The sequence below is a fragment of the Seriola aureovittata genome, chromosome 9 (assembly GCF_021018895.1).
Source record: "Seriola aureovittata isolate HTS-2021-v1 ecotype China chromosome 9, ASM2101889v1, whole genome shotgun sequence".
In the NCBI taxonomy this organism is placed as follows: domain Eukaryota; kingdom Metazoa; phylum Chordata; class Actinopteri; order Carangiformes; family Carangidae; genus Seriola; species Seriola aureovittata.
This window is the reverse complement of record NC_079372.1, coordinates 918,073-938,893: the sequence shown is the minus strand read 5'-3', so window position 1 is coordinate 938,893 and position 20,821 is coordinate 918,073. Positions and strand designations below refer to the sequence as shown.

The 20,821-nt window shown below is 38.7% G+C and overlaps 2 protein-coding genes across 3 annotated transcripts; one reads left to right on the top strand and one right to left on the bottom strand.

The window, feature by feature from the left end:
* Nucleotides 1–288: 288 nt before the first annotated feature.
* taf10 (TAF10 RNA polymerase II, TATA box binding protein (TBP)-associated factor) lies at nucleotides 289–3,703 on the bottom strand. The gene is made up of 5 exons (XM_056385647.1): nucleotides 3,316–3,703; nucleotides 2,328–2,485; nucleotides 1,618–1,682; nucleotides 777–891; nucleotides 289–612 (listed from the first exon to the last, which is right to left on the bottom strand). Exons 1-5 carry the CDS (start codon nucleotides 3,446–3,448, stop codon nucleotides 523–525), a joined length of 561 nt encoding a protein of 186 aa, XP_056241622.1. The 5' UTR covers nucleotides 3,449–3,703; the 3' UTR covers nucleotides 289–522.
* Nucleotides 3,704–4,981: 1,278 nt separating this feature from the next.
* zgc:154075 (uncharacterized protein LOC556929 homolog) lies at nucleotides 4,982–10,708 on the top strand. 2 transcript variants are annotated; one of them, XM_056385646.1, is made up of 14 exons: nucleotides 4,983–5,102; nucleotides 5,320–5,428; nucleotides 5,842–5,926; nucleotides 6,017–6,090; nucleotides 6,389–6,448; nucleotides 6,714–6,821; nucleotides 7,156–7,212; nucleotides 7,543–7,673; nucleotides 7,956–8,010; nucleotides 8,267–8,359; nucleotides 8,470–8,604; nucleotides 9,011–9,112; nucleotides 9,708–9,869; nucleotides 10,158–10,708. In XM_056385646.1, exons 1-14 carry the CDS (start codon nucleotides 5,089–5,091, stop codon nucleotides 10,326–10,328), a joined length of 1,356 nt encoding a protein of 451 aa, XP_056241621.1. In that variant the 5' UTR covers nucleotides 4,983–5,088; the 3' UTR covers nucleotides 10,329–10,708. The 2 variants fall into 2 exon arrangements, with proteins under 2 accessions (XP_056241620.1, XP_056241621.1); XM_056385645.1 differs by having other exon boundaries at nucleotides 4,982–5,102; nucleotides 5,842–6,090.
* The last annotated feature ends 10,113 nt before the right edge of the window (nucleotides 10,709–20,821 follow it).

The following is a 20,821-nucleotide window of genomic DNA, read 5'->3' as shown; positions in this document are numbered from 1 at the left end:
ATTGAGACAAATCTAATTCCATATCTTTTAACAGGTCAATCAGCAAATAATAGCAATCTGGTTTTACATTACTCTTTCACAATTTCCAATTTTATTTATCTTAAAATATCCTTTCCAATGATCCTCTCTACTAAATAACCAATGGTTACTTTGAGTACACTTTAGAGGATCGTTTTTTTTGTTTGTTTTTTAAGTATTATAACACTTCTTCCACTGTTGCACCAACTACATCCACACAGTATTGCTAAGGAACACTTAACCAGACAAATGTAACATCTTGGACACATGTCAAGGTTTTTGTTATTGGTTTTATTTTCACAATAAAATGTAATGTTACAATTTAACATAATGCAAAGGTGGCTCCACAAAAAATAGCAAATGGCAAAGTGACAACAAAGATTTGTCAAGGCTGTACTAAAGCACTGCGATCAAAAAACATTGAACAATAAAGGTGTTAACAGACTAGTGGGTCAGCAGGGAGATAAACCTAGCAAAAGCAAAAAGCCTTGAAGAAAGACAATTCTATGTGAAGTAATATGGTTTCTTGACATTGACGCCATATTCTGAAAGGGCAGGAGTCAGGTCTTCCATAGTCAGAGTGTACTTCTTATCCTGTACACAGAGAAGGCAGAAAATGAGAACACCATGGACAGAAACAAAATGATGATCAGAGCATTTGATCTTTTATCAACACTCCCCTTTTCTAACATACAGCACTGTCAAAATATTGTATGGAGGTATTACATGTGAAGTGCATGTAAAAATGAGACACTGACCTTTGTCTTACTCCTTGAGCTTCCTGAGGCAGTGCCCTTCATTTTACAGTACTGCAGCGCATCATTGGCAATGTCCGAGATAAACTTCTGAGAAGCAAGGGAGATCAGACGGATTCTGTAGAGGTGGAAAAAGGAAATCATTGCTTTAGATTTTTCTTTCTGTACACAGCCAGACTATCTATCATGGGAAAATCAATAGCCTACTAGGCTTAAGAGTATGTATTTTATGCTCAAATTAGTGGCAGTACTAATGTATACTGTATACCAGTTTACAGATATACAACAGCTCGTCTTTCTTAAAATAAATGAAAACCCCATTTGATAAAAGTCAGACAGGCATGGTCAACTGAACATCAAGGAACCACTCAGGAATTATCATTATCTTTTAGACAGCACAGCCGTCATCACGAATGGAGACTATAGCACTTTGTACCAAGGCACATTAAGCAGATTTTGTTTCCCCAAATCATTGTAAATATAATAAAACATACAAAAAGGTTTTCAGATGTGGCAATGAGGCAATATGGCAATGTCCAGATCTTCTTTTATATTTTAATTAATGACCATTTCACTTTCTCATCTTGTCCAAAACAATTCCCATTCTCCTGTGTCAGTCAAACTGTGGCATGGTTCTAGCTTGCCACAGGTTATTGATTAAATACTAGTCAAAGGGACTAATGATCCTTTATAGGACTCTCTAAGTACACTGCCTGCTAGCTTGCAAGGGATTTTTTTAATTGATAATTTAAACAATTAACTCAGATTCAGTTTCTGAGATTTTTAAACTGTTAATGAGACTTGACTCGCACTGAAACTTGCAGGTAGCATTTGTAGGACTTACATTCTTGGATCAGAAGCCTCAAATCCAGCCTTGTTGAGGTAGTACCCTGTAACTGCATCAGGAATCTGAGAAAGAAAAAAAAAAAAGAGCAGAATTCAGCTTGTGTTCAAGTTTCACATAGCCCGCTTTCTCTGCTACAGACAGGTATTTGTGAAAAACATTATTATTGTGTCTCTACCATTCAGTGATGATCAAATTAATTTCCTGTAGCAAGAACTCTGGTACACTCTCTGGGAGGACAGTGGCTGTAGTAATGCAATTTCATCTTTATTGGGCGTAGTGGAATATGAGGTTGTCATGAATGTTCATTTCATGTCAACAATTTACCCGGTTTATTACACTGATCATACTGAAGAAAATTATTCAGCAGAACATCTTTATGGCAGTACTGGATTTACAGGTCTGCATTAATGCAATGTAGTGCTTAGATTTTCCAGTTATTTAATTCACTGGATAAGCCAAAAACAGACAAACTGTACCAATGCATATTTTATATATAAAGAGTTTCTCAATTGAATTTCATTGGATTTAGTGATGGTTATCTGTAGCTGGCATAATAGAAAAACTTGACAGGTGTTTCCAACATTAGCCAGCATTAAGCTGTTAATGATGTGGATACATGCAGTGTTTTGAGTTACTGATCTTTCTGACAATGTGTCCCTGTGTGTGAATGCAACATATAGTAAGGTGACTGACAACGCTTGACTTACTGTGGGAGTGTACTCTTCCAGCTGCATGAGAAAATCTGCCAGGGGTGTGGTGGAGACAGCAGGTTTTACATCTCCATTGGTGATGCCACCAGGCACATAGACACCATTGGAGACAGATGTGTCTGCTGCTGGTGTCACCATGGCCGCTGATGCCGAAGCTGTGATAGAAGTTATTGAGATGAGTTCATATTGAATCAAAGAAACAATATTGTATATCCATCTACAGCATTGGACAGATAATTAGAGATTGCAGTGTTTACTTCAAGGGAACAGTGTTTTCCAGTACTAAGTTTCAACTAAGTTTGTACCAAGTACAAACCATGTTTTCAAACAGGTGTTTCACAAAATTCCAGGTTCACATGATGATGCATGAAAAATGCTAAACATACTTTTGTATATACTCAGTCATAAGTTTTTTAGGAAGCCCTAGCGAAAACTAATGCAATCTAATACAATAGTCCTGCAATAAACCCTACCTTCTTTGAAGTTACAATGGTAAGTTTTTGTTTACACCGTGTTAAATATATTGATTCAACTGTAGGATCATTTTAGAGGCTGCAGCTTGTGCCCTGTCAACTGCGTTACGTTGACAGGTGTTTCATGTATTTTTACACCCCATTCAAATCAGTGAGGGTAAGATAAATAAAATAAAAAACACGTCACTGTATATTAAAATATACCTCAATAGCACCACAATCTACATCCTTCAAAATGATTACAATTGATTCAACTCCTCTCAATTTCAATTTCAATTTCAAACGATTTCAATAGAACCTGAACATTATAACTGCACTGTTGGATTAGACATCATCAGTTTAAGATAGATGTACCCAATAAATTGCCAAATTATATAACTATAACTTATACTATATATAGTGTCAGGCAAACATATCATCCATCTGAGGAACAAACAATACACTAGCTATCCTACCTTTAACTAAGCTAAGTGTTTAGCATAATAACATTAGCCAAAATCCCATAACGTTACCATTGCTCGTGACCGAAGGGATGCTGCTGACGTTGGTAGTTGCATTATCATTTGCGATACAATTGCTTGAAGTTGAAGACGTTGTAGATGGCACTCCAGTTGTGACGGACTGGTTAACGTTGTCAATGTTCATGTTGATGTTAATCTTAGCTAACGCGCTAACCTTGGCTAGCTAGCGGAGAGAAACGTCCAAATATGCTGAAAAACGCAGCTCCGTGTGTATAGCTCTAAAACTAGGCCTCTACAAAGTAGTGTGTTGTAAAGTAAAGCTACTTTCGTAAGTCGGAGGATATTAAAATCACAGATTCAAGCGTTAGCTAGTATCAGAAATGTTTGTAGCTATCGTGCAACAGAAAGCTGAGCACACGCTGCAGAGGTAATAGCGTCATATGACCCTATCCTTACGTATAAGTCGGATCTGACGAAGATAGCCGGAGATATCCGAAGACCTTCTACTTTGCCACTGATATCGTTTGGAAATATTCTTAGTATTTGCATGTTGGATTGTGGACTTATTTTATTAAGTTGTGTCAGCAGCTAACTATAGCTAACAGATAACGAGTAACGGATTTAGTAACGTTCCAGCCCCATATGTCAAACCCATATATCTGCTAACTGTTAATTGTGATAAGTGAACATTTAGGTTTAACATATATTTCATTATAAAACACAATAAGCAAAATACATAGAATACAAAAACTAATAATAACACGAAAAGCTAAAAATGTTGCCTTCGGGTGATGTCGGGAAATCTCTTTGGAAAATCTGAGACAAGTGTTAAATTGTGATGGACTGGCCCTTTGCAAAAGACCCTTTTGAGCATAGCAAGTTTCTGGACAGTGAGGCTCACGCCTTGTTACCAACATTTTACGGATTTCAAACTTCCACAATCATTAATTCGGAGATCCTCTATTGATGCATTGTTTACATTTCACTCAAACAAAATACAATCAAACAGTTTTTCTCATGAAATTAAATTAAAAAATTTTTTTTTTTTTTTTTTTTTTTTTTTTTACAACTTTTAGAGGACTAGCCTATATCCCAAACATTTCCTGATATCATATTACCTAGATGACTGATCATCTCCAGACGTGTGATGTCTATATTATCTGCATTATGCATATGGTGCATTTCCCTCTAATGTTCAGCAAGCAGTAACCAGGCGCAGTGAACTGCTCCATTCACTTTGCTGGACATACTCCACACTGTAGGGGGCGGTAAGGAGTCGCTGACTGCTTTCGCTTGGCTTTATTGCTCGAGCAAGTGAACCACTCCGCTGGTCGTCTTTTTTTTTTTTTTTTTTCAATACAACTTTATTAAGACATACAGAACAATACAAAAGAATAGTGCAATGAAAATCTCCAGGGGGTTACAAACATATAAAAGAAATAGAATATTACAGAGGTATTACAAAAATATATCAAAGAGAGCACACATGGAAATAGTTTTAATAGCTTTCTTATTAGTGGAGTAATTAATGTTTTTTATATATTGTTTGACCTCATTGTTAAAAATAGAAAAAAGTCCGCTGGTCGTCATCATAAACTATATAAAAAACGTCGACACCATGGATGTATTATAAGACAGCCATGCTGATACATCCACGCTTCAAACCCGCCCGTCAGGAACCTGTGTGTGACGTCACGGAGGCCACGTCCATCTTTATTTACAGTCTGTGGTTGTCATTCGTTGTGTGGACGCCGGTGTGTTTATTGTCGTGGCTGCATGTAATTGGACCGACACAGAAGACAGGCAGAAGGTTTTGACAGCCGCATGGGACAGAACAGGTATCGAGCCAAACAGCCGTGCTATAAACTGACACTTATTATGTACCAGAAACTCTCTTTAATATATATTTGTGGGCTACTCTAATGGCTAATCTATATCTGTAGAACTGTAGATGTAGTCACCCAGACTGTAGGAAGTATGATGTCGAGGTGAAGATTCGATCACCTGAGGCTGACTATTTAGGTGTAAGGTGTGTCTACAAGCTTTGTGTTAAAGTTCACAGGGCGCCAAAATGACTCCCCCTGTCCGTGTCATCGTGGTGGGAGCTGGCTGTCGAGGGGAGATCTACTCCAAGTTTGCATCCGTCCATCCTGATCGCATGAAGGTCAGGAGAGGTTCCCTACGTTGTCAACAAAGAAGTGGACTGATTTAAAAGTGGATTATGTTATTATTGACAGTACCGATAAAAAGCATTCTCTGACACCACAAAAGATCATTGGCAGGACACTTATGTGACAGAAACATGTAAAGTATCATCGAAAACTTAATGTCACAGTATAAGGAGATCCTCAAATCAAATCCATGTTTTCAGTGACAATATAGGTTGAAAGAGTACAGTGAATTGAATAGTTCCTTAAGTGTCCTGATTTTGCTTTCATGAGCCTTTCAGTTCATTTTGCTGATAATACTTTTCCCTGCTGTATTGCTAATTAAGAAAATGATCCAGGTGTTAGGTTGTAATGTTGTAACAGAGCATTTGTTAAGCCCACTCTGTTTACTCTCACTTCACCATCTCAGGTTGTTGGAGTTGCTGATCCTAGGAAGTTTGCTCGCACTAAACTTCAACAGCAACACAAAATCACAGATGAAAACACATTTGATGGTGAGCATCAAAAGAAAAAGAAAAAGCATTTTATTGTTTATTATTTTCTGCTACATGCTAAACTGTTGAATGCTCTATTTTTCAAACTAGACTGGCACAGTATAGTTGAGAGAGAGAAGTTTGCAGATGCTGTGTTGATTTGTACTCCAGACCGCCTTCATAAGGTAAACAAACTATGTGTATGTATATGAAACACTGAAATTGTAATCTTTTGAGTAATTTTTGTTTAATTTTGTGATTGCAGAATAAATACCAAAACTGAAGTCAGTGTGTCTGTTTCTCATTTTTCACTACACGTCAGTTGTTGAATTCTCAGAACATATCTCTTTCCATATAGTTGATGTCATCACTAATGTCCTGCCTTCGAGTCTCCCCTTATTATTGGTGTGAAAAATGTCTATTTGGGAACTTTGTTATTGTTTCTTGGTTAATCACCGTATTAAACTAGTTTGTCTTTTCCAGGAACCTGCTGTGGCCTTTGCAAAGAAGGGCTACCATATTCTGCTGGAAAAACCAATGGCAGTGAGTGATTTGTGAATGAGATTAAACATAAACCATATTAACATAGAGCATAACTTTAACTCATCCGGGTGTTAATGATCCCACAGGTTGATTTTAAAGTAATTTCTTGCACGTTAGTTTGTAATTCTGTTTTGAAAAAAAAACATGTCACACTGTATTTGTCCCTCACATCAGTGTGATTTCATTCATATTCCCTTCCCTCTTTTTTTTTTTTTTCATTCTATCAATGTATTTGTGTGACACTCATCTGTTCACATGACTTTAGACAACTGCTGAAGACTGCACTGCGATTGTGGAGGCTTGCACTCAGAGCGGTGTGATGCTGTCAGTGGGTCATGTTCTCCGGTATGATCCCACCATCCACAAGATAAAGGTGAACACATTCAAGTTAGCCACATACTCACATCACCTGTCACAATAAGATCAATCAGCAAAAAGAGCTCTGTTGAACTTGAGTTTTGTTAAGTTGGATTTCCTATGGAAAAAACTAAAGAACTGAGTCTTGATCTCAAGATAACTGGGTTAAAATAAATAAGTACTTACCTTGAGTGAAAATGCAAAAGTTTCTTTAGATGTGTGATCAATCAAATCAATCGGTTAATAAACTGCTCAGCACTTCTTGCTTTAGAAAATCTGACAGCAGCAAACCTGTGATTGTATTTTAATAAGGATTGGTCTGAAAATTAAATCAAGCAATCTTTTTCTAGGAGCTGGTAGATTCTGGAGTCATAGGTGATGTGATGCATATTCAGCACCTTGAGCCGGTAAGAATTCAAACAGAATGGAAATAAAAAAACAGCACAATAACATAACAACATAATATTGTTAATCATCAACCCTGTTAATTTAAAAGTAACATATTCTTGTTTTTTTGTTCATGATCTCTTTAAGTCCAAATAACTTTTTAGCCTACAGATAAAATGTATTATGATAATACAAAGATCTTCCTAAACTCATGAACTTGATGTTTCAATTCAAACTTATATGTACTTAAACTTTGTAGTGAATATGTTCCCATGAAATGAATACACTGCTACATTTAAACTGTATGTTTAGGCTAAATGTTTAAACGCAGTATCAACCTTTTGTTCTAGGTTGGCTTCTATCACTTCGCTCACTCATTCGTTCGAGGAAACTGGAGGAATGAAGCCGAGAGCTCTTTTGTTCTTTTGGCCAAATCGTGCCATGACATTGACCTAATACATAACTGGGCTGGAGCACGAAGGTAAACTGTAAACAGTAGTCAATGATCAACTCCAAGCTTGTCTAAGGTTTAGAAGTACTGTGCAGAATAATATGCAGTCACCACTTAAATAAATAAGTTGGTTTGTCAGCTGGAGGATATCATGTGTATCAGTTTGTCAGATGCCTCAGCCAAACACTGCTAGTAGGAACTAGATGTAAATCCATGGTGGTTTTGTTGAGCCGCAGTCTCTGTGTTGTAAGGTGGTTGAGGTTGTTTTGTGTTTTCCTAAGATTAAGCATTAACAGAGTTTGCACTTTGCAGGTGTGTGAAAGTGTCATCATTTGGATCCGTCAGCCACTTCCAAAAAGACTGCAAGGTATGTGGTGCGTTCACAGTATGTGACCCAACAAACACTTTTCTGATTGTATTTTGTTTTATATTTCGACAAGTGAATCCTTTTTACTGAAGATCTATGGCAGAACATGACATCACTGCTCTTAACTCCTGTTCAACAGTATCTGAGTTGTGTTTTTGTATCATTTAGTTGTATTTGATTGATGACAGTTCTCTGCACCAACAGAAATGTCCATACTGAGCATGAAGAAATGTGACATTGTGTGTTTCTTTGTCAGCCAAAAGGCGCTGCAGATCGCTGCCTGGATTGTTCAGTAGAAAAACACTGTCCATACTCAGCACGCAAAATCTACCTGGACAGAGTGAAACAGGTGAACATTTCATCACCATCATTATTTTCACCATCTACTATACTTCATCATCTGTAAACATAATACATATTCATAATCTGATAGATTCTGTGTGTTCATATGTGTGCTAGGGTCACACAGGCTGGCCTGTATCAGTCATATGTCCAAACTCGTTGCCGGACATCGAGTCAGTAACTGAGGCGCTGCGGACTGGACCATATGGCCGCTGTGTGTACGAGTGTGACAACGATGTCTGCACTAACCAGGTTAGAAATCATTCAGGACTGCTCTTCATCCCCATGGCAAAACATACCAGCACTCTCTAACCCACTACGTTTTCTTTTTTTCAGCTTAAATAAAACTCAAATATTATTACAAAAAATATTTTTGTACTATTGCTCACGCTGCCTTTTATTATTTACATCCTTTCCTGTCTCCAAAATTTGCAGTCAATTACTAATGTAAATAAATGCATGTTTTTTTCACTCTGTCCAATAACTTACAGATTTTCACCTTGTTGAAAGATAGTTATTTAACCTAAAAATTCATCATTTACTTTCCTTTAATAATACTGTATTTATGGTGTTTAACGTAACGTTATGTTAAGTCATTATTAATGTTTAGAAGCATAACACTTTAGTCTTGTCTTGACGATCTTTTCTGTTTTTCCAGGTTGTTAACATAGAGTTTGAAGGGGGCCTGACCGCAGCCTTTTCCATGGTGGCCTTCACTGAGGAGGTCTGCAAGCGAAAAACAACCATTTATGGCAGCAAGGTAGGACTGGAAGGAATGAGGATTGTAGAAAAGGAGAAAATATTATAATATTTAAGGTACAAAAGAAGCCAGCAGGAAAACGATGTATCAACTATTAGCTCAATAATAGTAAAGTGTTTGGGGGCTATAATGAAAAAAATCAACTATCATAGTGTTGACTACATGCAGAACATAGTCAAAACTACGAGTACACCAAAACGTTTTATCTATATCTCATTCAAATGTCATGAGTATGCAAAATGCTGCTGTAATCTTAAAGCGTACACTCTTACGGGGGGGGTGGTGGGGGAGGGGCTTTCCACTGGATTTTGGAACCTGGCCACAGGGATTTGCTCCCATTCATCCTCAAGTGAGGTCAGGCACTGATGTTCGGCTTGGCTTTCAGCCATCGCTACAGTTCATCCTAAAGTTAACCATTAGGTTAAGAGCTCCCTTTCATGGAACTTATGATTCACATCATTTTCATACTCATCAAAGCATTCAATGACCATCATGCCCTATGGATGGGGCATTGTCATCCTCTTTCTCCACTCATTTTCCAGCTTCTTCCTATAATTTGACACCCGTCTGTATATGATGAAGTGTATCTTCACAGGGGGAGCTGTCATACGATGGCCATGAGGTACGTGTGTTTGACTTTCTGACCCAGAGATCCACAAAGCACAAACCACACAGCAATACGCCCTGGCTGTTTGGCATGAGTGGGCATGGTGGAGCAGACTATCACCTTATGGATGCCTTTATTTCTGCTGTGGCGGTGAGTTCATATAAATACTATTCCTTTTTTATTTTGTTAATGTATAGTTTTCTCCTTGGCCCACACTAGAATCAGCTTCTTTGGTTGTTGCAGTATATGAACAGCTTTGATTTGAATCTTTTGTTTAGCTGCAGCTGTTTGGGATAAGGACAGATTATGAACATTCACTGTGTTTACATTTTTTTAGCTGTGTGTGAGGCTCAGGATTTAAAGGATGAATAGGATTTGGAAACGCTGACTTGACTGTGTTGGTTGATCAGCTGTGTGTATGTGTGTTTGTGCATGCAGAGTAATGATCCATCCCTGATCCGATCGGGCCCCGTGGAGACGCTGCTGAGCCACCTGCTGGTGTTTGAAGCTGAGCGTTCACGACTGGAGGGCAGGGTCGTGCACTGTGGTGATGTTAGCGGGCGAGATGACACTGAAAAACATGTTGACATGAAAATGACCTCATCTTAAAGATCAAACACTATGATGCTACCTGGATGATCAAAGACACAATTAGACTAATGAAAGGCCAAATCTTGTGAGAGTATTTATGTTAATTATTTAGTTATATTGCTCAGGGATTTTAATACTGTGGTGTTTGAGTCAGTGTGACTGACTGAGTGAATCTGTTTAGTTTTTTTTTAATTATGTAAGCAACTTGTCAAGAACTTGATCATTTGTTGTTCAGCATAATGTCAATGTACAATCATTTTTTGATTAAGTAATGTTCATGTATTCTCATAATTTCTACTAAAATATTGGAAATATGTGTAATTTACATTGTCTTTCAATCACTATCTGCTCTTAATGTTCCTCTGAATGCCATCCCATAAACAACATGGTTTTTCCCACCTGTGTCAATGTGCAGAATATATCCAACCCAATCCAATTTTATTTATAAAGCACTTTGTAAAAACAACCCTGTTGACCAAAGTGCTGTACAATAACAATAAAACACAAAAAAGACATAAAACACAAGCAAAAAATCTCACATTAAAAGTTTAAAACTGCAAATGCCTGATCCCCTCTGAGCTTCAGTCTAGTTTTCAGGACCACTAAGAGCAGCTGATCAGCAGACCTGAGAGACCAGCAGGAGAGAGAGAGGATGGAGCAAGACCATTCAGGGATTTATAGGCAAACAGAAGGATTTTGAAATTGACATGAAGCACACAGGGAGCCGATGGAAGGAGGCCAGAATGGGGTAAATGTGCTCTCGCTTGTTTGCTTCATGAAATAGTCAGGGCTTAACTTTAAAAAATACTATTGAGCTAAACTACAGATAAACCTTTATTCAAGAGAAGACACTGACTAACTGAAATGAATTTATAGAATGCACATATACCACTGACTGTGAACAAATGATGTACACAACATACATAAATATACATTAGATGCCATTAACTCTAGCACTTTTAAATCCAAGTGAAGTTTTACCTTAAGCAGTTTATTCTCTGTTGAGTAACAGGTGCATTTAAGATTTACATCATATTATGTCTATATAACAATTCACTAAAAAGCATATTGTATAAGACTAACTCTCAGACTCATGGCTTTGTGTTGATCCATAATTTATGCGGTAGCTCCAAAGAGCAGAATTTATCTGAGGGATGAATTAAGAAACCCTCCTTTATGTTTTCATAATAAACTACATGTGGACTGCCAGAGATTCAAAACTTCTGATAAACTGAAAGACTGAAGTTATACAGTTAACAATTTGCTTTGTACAAAGTTTTTTTATGTATTTATTTGTTTTGTTATGTCAGTTGTACTCAGCCTCTTTTTGACCAGTGTGAGGAGAGGCTCTACTCACCCCAGCAGCACTGAGTCCAGCGAGTCTTGGTCGTTACTGAGGTATCACAGAGACTGTATCCAAGCACACATCAAATCAAAACGCAGATACTGATTAATGATTATACTGTTGCTAATGGTCGGCCTGCGACAGGTCACAAGATAAGAACCCCTCAGGTGCAGGGCTTGCAGCAGCAGCGCTCAGGTTGGCAGGTGGCTGTTACTCACAGGAGCAGCAACAGTGCTGAGACTGTCACTGTGCAGTAGTGATGAGGATTTTCACCACTTTGTAGGTTCACATGTTCCATCTTAAATTTCCTTTCACAAACACGAGGTTGCTAACAGACCCTCCTGTGGCCACAAGCAACAGCGATTCCACAGTCGGTTCCACAGTCATGTTCCATATACATGTTTTTTTTTTATTAAGAGACAGATTAAAATTCCATTGTCTGATCTTCCTGTGCACATACCTTAGAGCCCAGGTGTTTGCACCTCTCCATTGTGGGGACATGTGGAAAACTCATACAAAAGCCTCGTCTACCTATCATGCCTTATGGATGAATCTTGCACCAGAGTTGCTTCCTATAAGGAATGACGTACAGCAACACTGAAATTAGCATATTGATTAAAAATAATTAGGTAAACACAATTTCTAAATGTGCCAATACAGTTCAGCAAGACTCAAATTACAAGAACATAGTTGGGCCATACTGTAGTAATATCACAATCAGTATTAATTTAAACAATTTATTATTTAATTAATGATTATCTATAGATTACTGTTCACCTGTAATTAGGTGTTAAAAACTGTTGTCCTCTCAGAATAAATTCTAAGTAACAGAAAACCTCTCCTCCGTCCTCTTCACTAGGCGTGTCGTAGTGAAGCAGTAACATCGTTTGAACACCAGGTGTCACTAGCTTATTTGATTGGAAGTCAACACATTGGATAAGAAGTAAACACTGGACCGTGGTGACAGTGGTCTGTTGTGTTGAACAGTCTGACATTACTAGCAGACCTATAAATGCTGTGGAATATCACAGCACTAATGATCAAGCATATAGGCGGTGTCGGAAAACGGCAGCCAAACACTGTTCACAACAGGAGAAGGCAAATTAAGTAAAGTACCACCAAGAACTTCGGACTCATGATTTGATCCTTCAGATTGCTTAAACTAAAAAACTAAAATGAGGTATTAAATTCCCTGAAATGGCTGACGTGGTGTTGTCACAGGACAGTAAGTGATCGTTCTAATATGCAGGCTGGACAGTATTATTAAGCTACTTAAGGGATTTGAAATTATGTAGTCTTGCAAAAACATATTTTGTGTTCAAAGCATGAGATTTGCAGTCACCTTTTTTTGTGGTTGATGTCCTGGGTGCAAAAGAGTTTTCAGGTCTAAGAAAGTTTCAAAGTTGTAGGCTACTCCTTTCTTTGATGTACTGAGCAACATCCTTATCCTTCTGGTCCATCAGCATCCTCTCTTTCTCTTGGATCTTCACACTATGGTGTATTCATAAATATACACCTTAATAGGCCGTTATAAATAGTGGATGGACTTCATGAATCTAAGCTGTTAGCTATTGAAAGTAAACAGTACATATAGTAAAAAGGAAGAAGACACATGCAAGTGTGCCTCAATATGAATATGGCAATTTAGTCTATTCTCCTGCATTTCTTTTTTGCCGTCCATTAAATATTAATACATTTAAGCAAGGTTGACTGGCAATCTCTGCCTTTTTACAATTCAAAAAGCTGATTCCTTGTCTCCATGACAAAGTATTAATATATGCTCTAACGTATCAATTGTGCACAGTGGGTCACAAGAATTGCATCTGTCTTTATATAGTGCTGCAGAGTAGTTTACCTGGCATTAAAGGCTTCAGTGCATTCAGTCATCAGGTTACAAATATCCTTGTGAATTGCATGCAGCTAATGGATGAGATAAGAGAGTTAACAATTTCAAAATATTACCCCTTTTATACCCCTTCACTGGCCATCCTGCATCAAAACATCTGCACTATCAACATCCAACTCTCTCGCTGCTCCCCAGCTTTGAGGGTAGGGTTTCATTTCCTGTTGTAAAATAATTTAAGTCTAAACTTTTCTGCGATGTCAAGAAAATTTACAAGTAAGAGGAATGAAGGACTGAAAACATCATTCTGGAACTTCTTCCTTGTTATTACCCCAGTTGCTACATCTTGGTATATCTTGGTAAGATGTAGAAGCAGCAAAATATGAATTTAAACTGGCTGATGCTAACTGAATCTACCCTTGCCAACCCAGACTGAACATGTAGGAAATGCTTCCTCTCGGCCTGCAGTATCTTCAGCTCCTCCCTCAACTGTCCATTCTTGGTCATCAGCTCACTGAAGCATTTGCAACCCTAGAATAGAAACATACTAAGTTAGTGGAAATCTAATTTTCGTTGATGGGAAAATGGATTCTCTGTGTAACACTAACCCCGGGGAGTTTAATTTCTATTAAGCATGTGGTTTTTAGTAAGTTACTGTTATCAGATTTCCTACTAACTATGTCATGTAGTTCCCCCACCAGTCCTTGTCCTGCCAACTTCTTTTCCCATTTCGAAATCTGAAATCAAAGTCAACAAGTGGGGTCACCTGTGGTAAGAAAATAAGGAGAAAGTCAACCAACAGCACTCTATATGGTCCACAGAGAAAACACTACCTGATCTTTCAAAGAGGACACTTTTCTTTGGTCTGCCCTCCACTCCACATCTTTTTTGCCTCCACTGGCCAACATGGCACTAAGGTCTTGAACATCACTGGCATCAGTCCAACAGCTACAAGTCTGAGAGACTCTGAGGTTGCGTAAAAGTTCTTCATGTTCATCCGGAAGCCTCTGGATCTCTTGTCTGAAGACACAGAGACACAAATGCATTTAAAGTTTGGACAAAACAACACAGATGAAATAACAAGTTATACTTCAGGCAAAAAGGAAAACATAGAATATATGTCTTTAAAAGGTACCTAAGTCTCATTAGTTTTGGTAGTAAATTGTTTTTTTTCATTTCATACTCTTTCTATTCAGGGTTTGCGAGGCATCTTAGACTGGTTGAATTTGCTTGAAAGATTCTTTCATCTGGGCTTCAATCTGGCAACTAGCCTTTAAACACAAATGGTTGTAGTTCTGACTAAAAATACTGAGAAATTTAAGATTACTATCACCATTTTAATGTCAATATGGTCATGAATATATAAATATTTCTATAACTACAGACGCTTAACTGAACATATTTGTTAAGTTTCATATTAAGGTATTAACCATGGACCTAAAATGCCTCTGGAGCTGTCAAGAGCTGGTGAATGAAGAAGGCCACTCACTTGTCTCTTTGGATGAGGTCTTGGGTTTCAGCTTACACCTGCTTGGCTGCCTCTGCCATACTGCACCTGCAGTTTGTTCGGGTCTGTTTCAGCTGCATTAAAAATATGATGCAGCTATGTCCCATTTCACGACTACTGTTTTATCAATTAGTCAGTGACAATGCAAAGTACAAAACTTATAACTAGTTCAGTTGGATTAAACTGTAACTAACGTTAGCCAAACATCGGTTGTTAGCCACTGATAATTAAAGCTGCATTAGATAAAATAACATTCTTTTTTTTTGGGGGGGGGGGGGCAGTAAGAGTGAGACAGGAAAGTCAGGGAGAGAGAGAGGGGATGACATGCAAGAAAGGGCCACCGGCCGGACTCAAACCCATGGCCGCTGCAGTTAGGAATAAGCCTTTGTGGTATGCACTCTACCAGGTGAGCCACTGAGGCACCAGGATAAGATAATATTCTAACTTTAGTATGTTACCACTTAGGTTAAATACATTAACACTACACTATTGCTAAAATAGTAAACAATACCTAAGGAGCTAATGCTAGAATAGCTAGTTAACGTTGATTAACTTAGCTAGCTAACTGCATTAGCATTAAGCAACCTGCCTAATTTATTTTGTTTCCTTGGCACTATCATTAAACTTGCGAAAGATAGCTAACGCTAACAGCTAAAACAGGCCAAAGCGATACAGATGGAGACCAGTGTATCAAAAAAATTTACTGTGTATGTTGGATAAGTCAGCTAGAAGGTTTCATTCATGTATGGCTAATTTAATTACGGACAATAACAACGTAAAACCCCTAGCTGTTCCTTTGAAGCTAGCTAGCGATTTCATAAGCACTGCTGTGTAGTGTCCCCAAGAGAGCAAAAATAACATCAACAGTTGGACATAAATGAATTAAATAAACAAAAGTAAATTAAATTAATTAATAAATAAAATTACAAATTTGTAGCTATGATAACCATATATCACAAATCATATGGTGCCAATTTAACAGAAACTAGCCCAGGCCATTTAACACTTGACTGCAGATGATGGTGCTTGACTACGCTGCTAAACGTGGCTTCATTTACCCGGTGGAGCTATTTTCTGTTTACTGAAAATCATTGAAAATCTAATGGAAAATGTTCTGAGTTTGTTACAGCAGCTAAACTAGAGCAATATAATAGCAACATTTTTTATTCTGAGATTCAGCTGTTGACTGCAGGTCTAAACATGCTCATGTTTGCAGAGGCGGCCAATGCTCATTTTTTGTTAAAATAAAACCATCAGTTTTGCTGTAATTAAATTTAAACTAATAAGTAAAGCCAGACACGTTATTACTGTGCATAGACAGGGCACTAAATGCCGAATGACTCACATTGGGTAAAATAGCTCCTACAATTTTATCAGGCAATCACATTCCATTATGGAGGGAGGTGTCCTTCTTAATTACCCTCTGAACACAATAATGTCAACAAAAGCACACCATTCCTGGACCTTGCAACACATCCAGGATGACTAATTCTGGAGTGTGACCCAGAGTCCATACTTCCAGATGGATCACATTGTGTTGATGGTTGGACTGACAGGGTTATAGGAACTGAGCAAGAAGGGTGTGTAGAGAAAACTGAAGAAATGACGAAACGATTGAATCACAGAAAAAGATCCTGCTGCCAGGATGGGATTACAGCAGTGGTGTGAATAGGCACTCCTTTGGGCAATGCTTCATTTTCCATTTCATCAATCTGTTTAGTAATTTTTAATGTTAACCTCTTTATAAATTTGCCTATTTCAGCGTAATAAAGATGAAGCTGGAAGAGTAACCTTAATCTGTCACACACACACACACACACACACACACACACACATACACACACACACACACACACACACACACACACACACACACACACACACACACACACACACACACACACACAAAATGCCAGAAAACCTGGCGACGTGCTCCAGGAGAAGTTTGCAAACTGAGTCAGCAGCTGTATTTTTGAATGACTCAACCAGTCCACCACACAACCCTTTCGTTTCTCAGAGCCCTGCCCTCAACCCTCCCTCAGACACAGGCATGCACTGCCTTCATTTACGTGAGGCCTTACCTCACCACAGCATCACTTCCTCCCACTTCACTAGGATACGTCTAAAATTACCAATAGCAATACAGAAATATTTTCCAAGGAATCCAACTCAGTGGTCAGTAATTTTGGTAAGGTTAGGTATTTTATGTTCTATTTTATCTGTTGATTCTGTTTTTCTCACTGTCTTTTATTCCCCTTTTTGACTTGAAGTTCTATTTTTTTCCAATACTGATACAGACTGGTGACATGCTGTGGCGAGTGATGTGGTGAATTTTCTGCACTGCTAATAATCCTATGATTGTCAGGATCATTTACTGCATGAATCCAGGAAGACACTCCGTCTGCTTTGACATTTCTCAGATTCTCTTTTTTTCATTGTGTAATATCTGCTGTAGGGTTTTTATAACGTCACACTCGATTTTTCCTACTTACAAGACAGCTATCTGTGAACGAGGAAGTGGAGGAAGAAAGCAAGGAGGGGAGCAGAAAACTGTAAAACATGGTGCAGTCTGGCTATATCGATGACTCAACAGGAAATGATGAAGCCAGAGTAAGTAAGGTGAGAGAAGAAAAGGGAGGAGGGTGGGAGTGAGAGATAGAGCAGGAAAAAAGGAAGATTGACTTTGTCATGCCTCAGGACTCTGAGCTATGTCATGTGGAGAGGCTAAGAGAGAATATACCATGTTTTTTTCAGAGGAAATACGTGGGCCGTGAAAACACAGCTGGCCTCATTATCCCCCGACCACCATACTCAGCACAATAGAGTCATGACGGACACACGCTAAAGTTAAATAATGGGATGTTGAACAACTGCATTACCAAACTTTTGATTAAAAAACTATTTTCAATTGCTGTCCTGAAAGCTCATCCTGTATGTCATATGGTGATTCAAATCGGCTTTGACCCCAGAACAAGTTGCAAACACTGTGAAAACAAGCAAATATTTACCCAAAATGAAGAACACTCAGTGTGTCCATGGACTCTGGAACAAACTCATGTCAGTGCCAACAGATAATATTTTTTACTCTGACAACAGGGACTGAGTTGCTGCTTAAGATTGAAATAATATTAAAAAAACAAAGTCCATCGCCCATGTACGGCCTCTTTTCTGTCTCCTTTATCCTCCCTCATTCCAACTGATCCTCTTAATGAACTGGGGATCAACTTCAAAGCACAGCGGAAGGCATCCTGCTGGGCCTACAGACCCTCTGCCCACATTGAGGCATGAAATCACGGGTAGGGAAGCTGCCCAGGCTTCCAGCGCTGCATCCTGGGCAAAGAATTGCTCTTTTCATGTCTAGGTCTCTGCCATTCACTGAAGCTGTCACCATGAAATTAGATGTCACAGAATTTAAATCACTTTAATCCTTGCCACTTCCTCAGTCACTTCTTTGCCTGCTGATTCAGTTTTGTCTTTCTCTGTTGGCGCCTTTGGAAAAAAAACTCTTGCTTTCGCGTCTTTTACAGAGATGGCAACACCATGTATAAAGCTGTGTGTTTGTAGCCTATATGTGTGTGTATGAGTGAGTTTTCCACTTCTAATCCCAATATATTTTATTCACAGGATATATTAGCAGTAATGCTATACATGCAATTTAAAAAAAAATATATTGCAGCAGAATAGATTTCACAGGAAGTATTTTCTTTTGACCCTTGGCGCAGTTCCTGAGCTAAATCCAACAATCAAAGGCAGCACTAACATCATTCTTCAGCCCATCCTCCTTCTTCCCAGTGGCTGCTGGTTCTTTGATAACTGAGCTGTCTTCTCACGGGATTAGGTCAAAGGCCGTGGTGTGAAGCCCACTCAGACATTTGAGGAGCCTGATTCCTTCCTAACGCCTCCAACTTGTCAGACCCAACTGCAAATCCATTAAATTAAGAACGATTAAATGAAGTGTGTGTTTTTCAAATCACACAGACCCTCTGTAGACAGCAGCGCTCCAGTCTGGTACTGAATCAGAACATATTTGTCCCATATTTATTGAAAAAAATCATAAATATATATAAAGCATATCCTCGGTTTGGCAGTCTACTTTGAAGTAAAAAACGTCAAACATGACTGTTCCATGTCAGGCTGAGGGAAGTAGTGAGTGGTAACAGAGATGAAAGGGCAGTGAGAATTTCCTAATAATTTCTTTGGTTTTTCACAATTACAGCAACTTCACTTCAGAGCTGGGTGCCTCTAGCATTGATTCACAGAAACAACAGCATTATGATTAAAAGGAATGTGAAACTCAAAATAGCCACAGACTTGTCTGTCTGCAGGCTTTATCGGCGCTCTAATTACTATTACATGTTTGTACACAGCTGGTTCCTCTATAAGAGAATTCCCTGTGTCACCATGTCAGCACATCAACCTACACAAATGTATTTACCATAGAACACGTACAGTATGTTAACACCTACTTCATTTCCTCTCCCAGCTTGATACATAGTTAAATGAGTGCTGGGATATTTCTCATTTCAGGGTTCTCTGCTACTCACAGCATTTTCTGGTGAGATATGAAACAGATATGCTCAACCTATCCAGCCTGATATTTCAGGAATTATTATTATTATTATTATTATTTATTCTCAACTCAGTATTATTTCCTGCTTTAACCTTGTCACTTCATGTCTTTAATCAAAGTGAGCTCATAAAAAAATCATAAAAAGAGGTTTTTGCTTTTAGTCGGGTTTGTTGGGCCATCTTAAATTTTGAAAGCAGCATGAGTGAGTTCCTTCAGAGCAATCCATCAGATCTTTGAAAAAAAGCACATGGGTGAGGGGGGTGGGGGGTGGTTACAGATGTGGGAGGTGGGCTTCTGACTGCACTGACAGCTGTGAGGGACGGAGGTCTCTCAGAACAGGAAATGACTTGACCTCCCCTGCGGGAGACTGGCCCACCCCGACAACAACCCCCACAGCTCCGTGCATCCTGGGTCACCACAAGCACCCTCAGCGGGCCGCAGATCAACAGCAGAGTGGCAGGGATGAGAAAATCTGCTGACCCGGGCCCAGGAGGCAAAAAATGAGAAATTTTAGATGTGTGACGTCTACACAACAACAAAACAGAACAAATGACCAGACTGAGACCTTTAAAGGGATTGTATGTATTAGGTTTCAGAGTGAAAATGTGTGCTGCAATGACATCACAACTGAGAGCAGTTTCACCTCTATGTCATGCTGAAATGACATGTGCAACTAATCACTTCATTGCACAACAGGAAGTCCATCAAACAGCTTATTTGCTAAAAAGTATGAGTACTACTTTAAGCAAACAAGTTGCGTTGGTTGGAGAGGGACAGTTGATGATTGCAGCAATACGAGGATATTACATGTGGTGTGTTTATTTTGTGGGTTTTCTGATTTACAATGGGTTATAGGTATAAGGCACTCCTTAATCCATATTTGAGGCTGTATAGGTTTTATTGGAGTATAACACAGTGGAACAGGAGAAGGAAAGAACGAAGGGAGTTCACTGGGTCATTTGGCATCACTCTTGCACTTTTATGAGATGGTTATTTTATTCATTGCTTTACAGTATTTAATGTGTCTATTTGTCTGAGGATTTATTAGAACTGTTATGACAGTTAAAACATTACTTGGCAGTCTGGAGGACGACTGTAGGCTCAGTGTGGTCTGGACTCTGTGGTGAAAACAAGAATGGCCTGCACTCACTTCCCTGTTATTTTCTGGTAAATGGCCTCCTGTATTGTCCTTCAGCCTCTCTCAGCGTGGGTGAAGACAAACACAGACAGTGAACTCCTATGTGAC

Excerpts from the sequence above, each read along its gene's own strand:
- taf10 (XM_056385647.1), bottom strand. The coding sequence starts at position 3,448 with ATGAACATTGACAACGTTAACCAGTCCGTCACAACTGGAGTGCCATCT. Across the intron at positions 2,486-3,315 it reads CCCTTCGGTCACGAGCAATG|CTTCGGCATCAGCGGCCATG; the intron begins GTAACGTTATGG and ends CTTCTATCACAG. Across the intron at positions 892-1,617 it reads GAGGCTTCTGATCCAAGAAT|AATCCGTCTGATCTCCCTTG; the intron begins GTAAGTCCTACA and ends CCACCTCTACAG.
- zgc:154075 (XM_056385645.1), top strand. Across the intron at positions 6,091-6,388 it reads CTCCAGACCGCCTTCATAAG|GAACCTGCTGTGGCCTTTGC; the intron begins GTAAACAAACTA and ends TGTCTTTTCCAG. Across the intron at positions 6,822-7,155 it reads CCACCATCCACAAGATAAAG|GAGCTGGTAGATTCTGGAGT; the intron begins GTGAACACATTC and ends ATCTTTTTCTAG.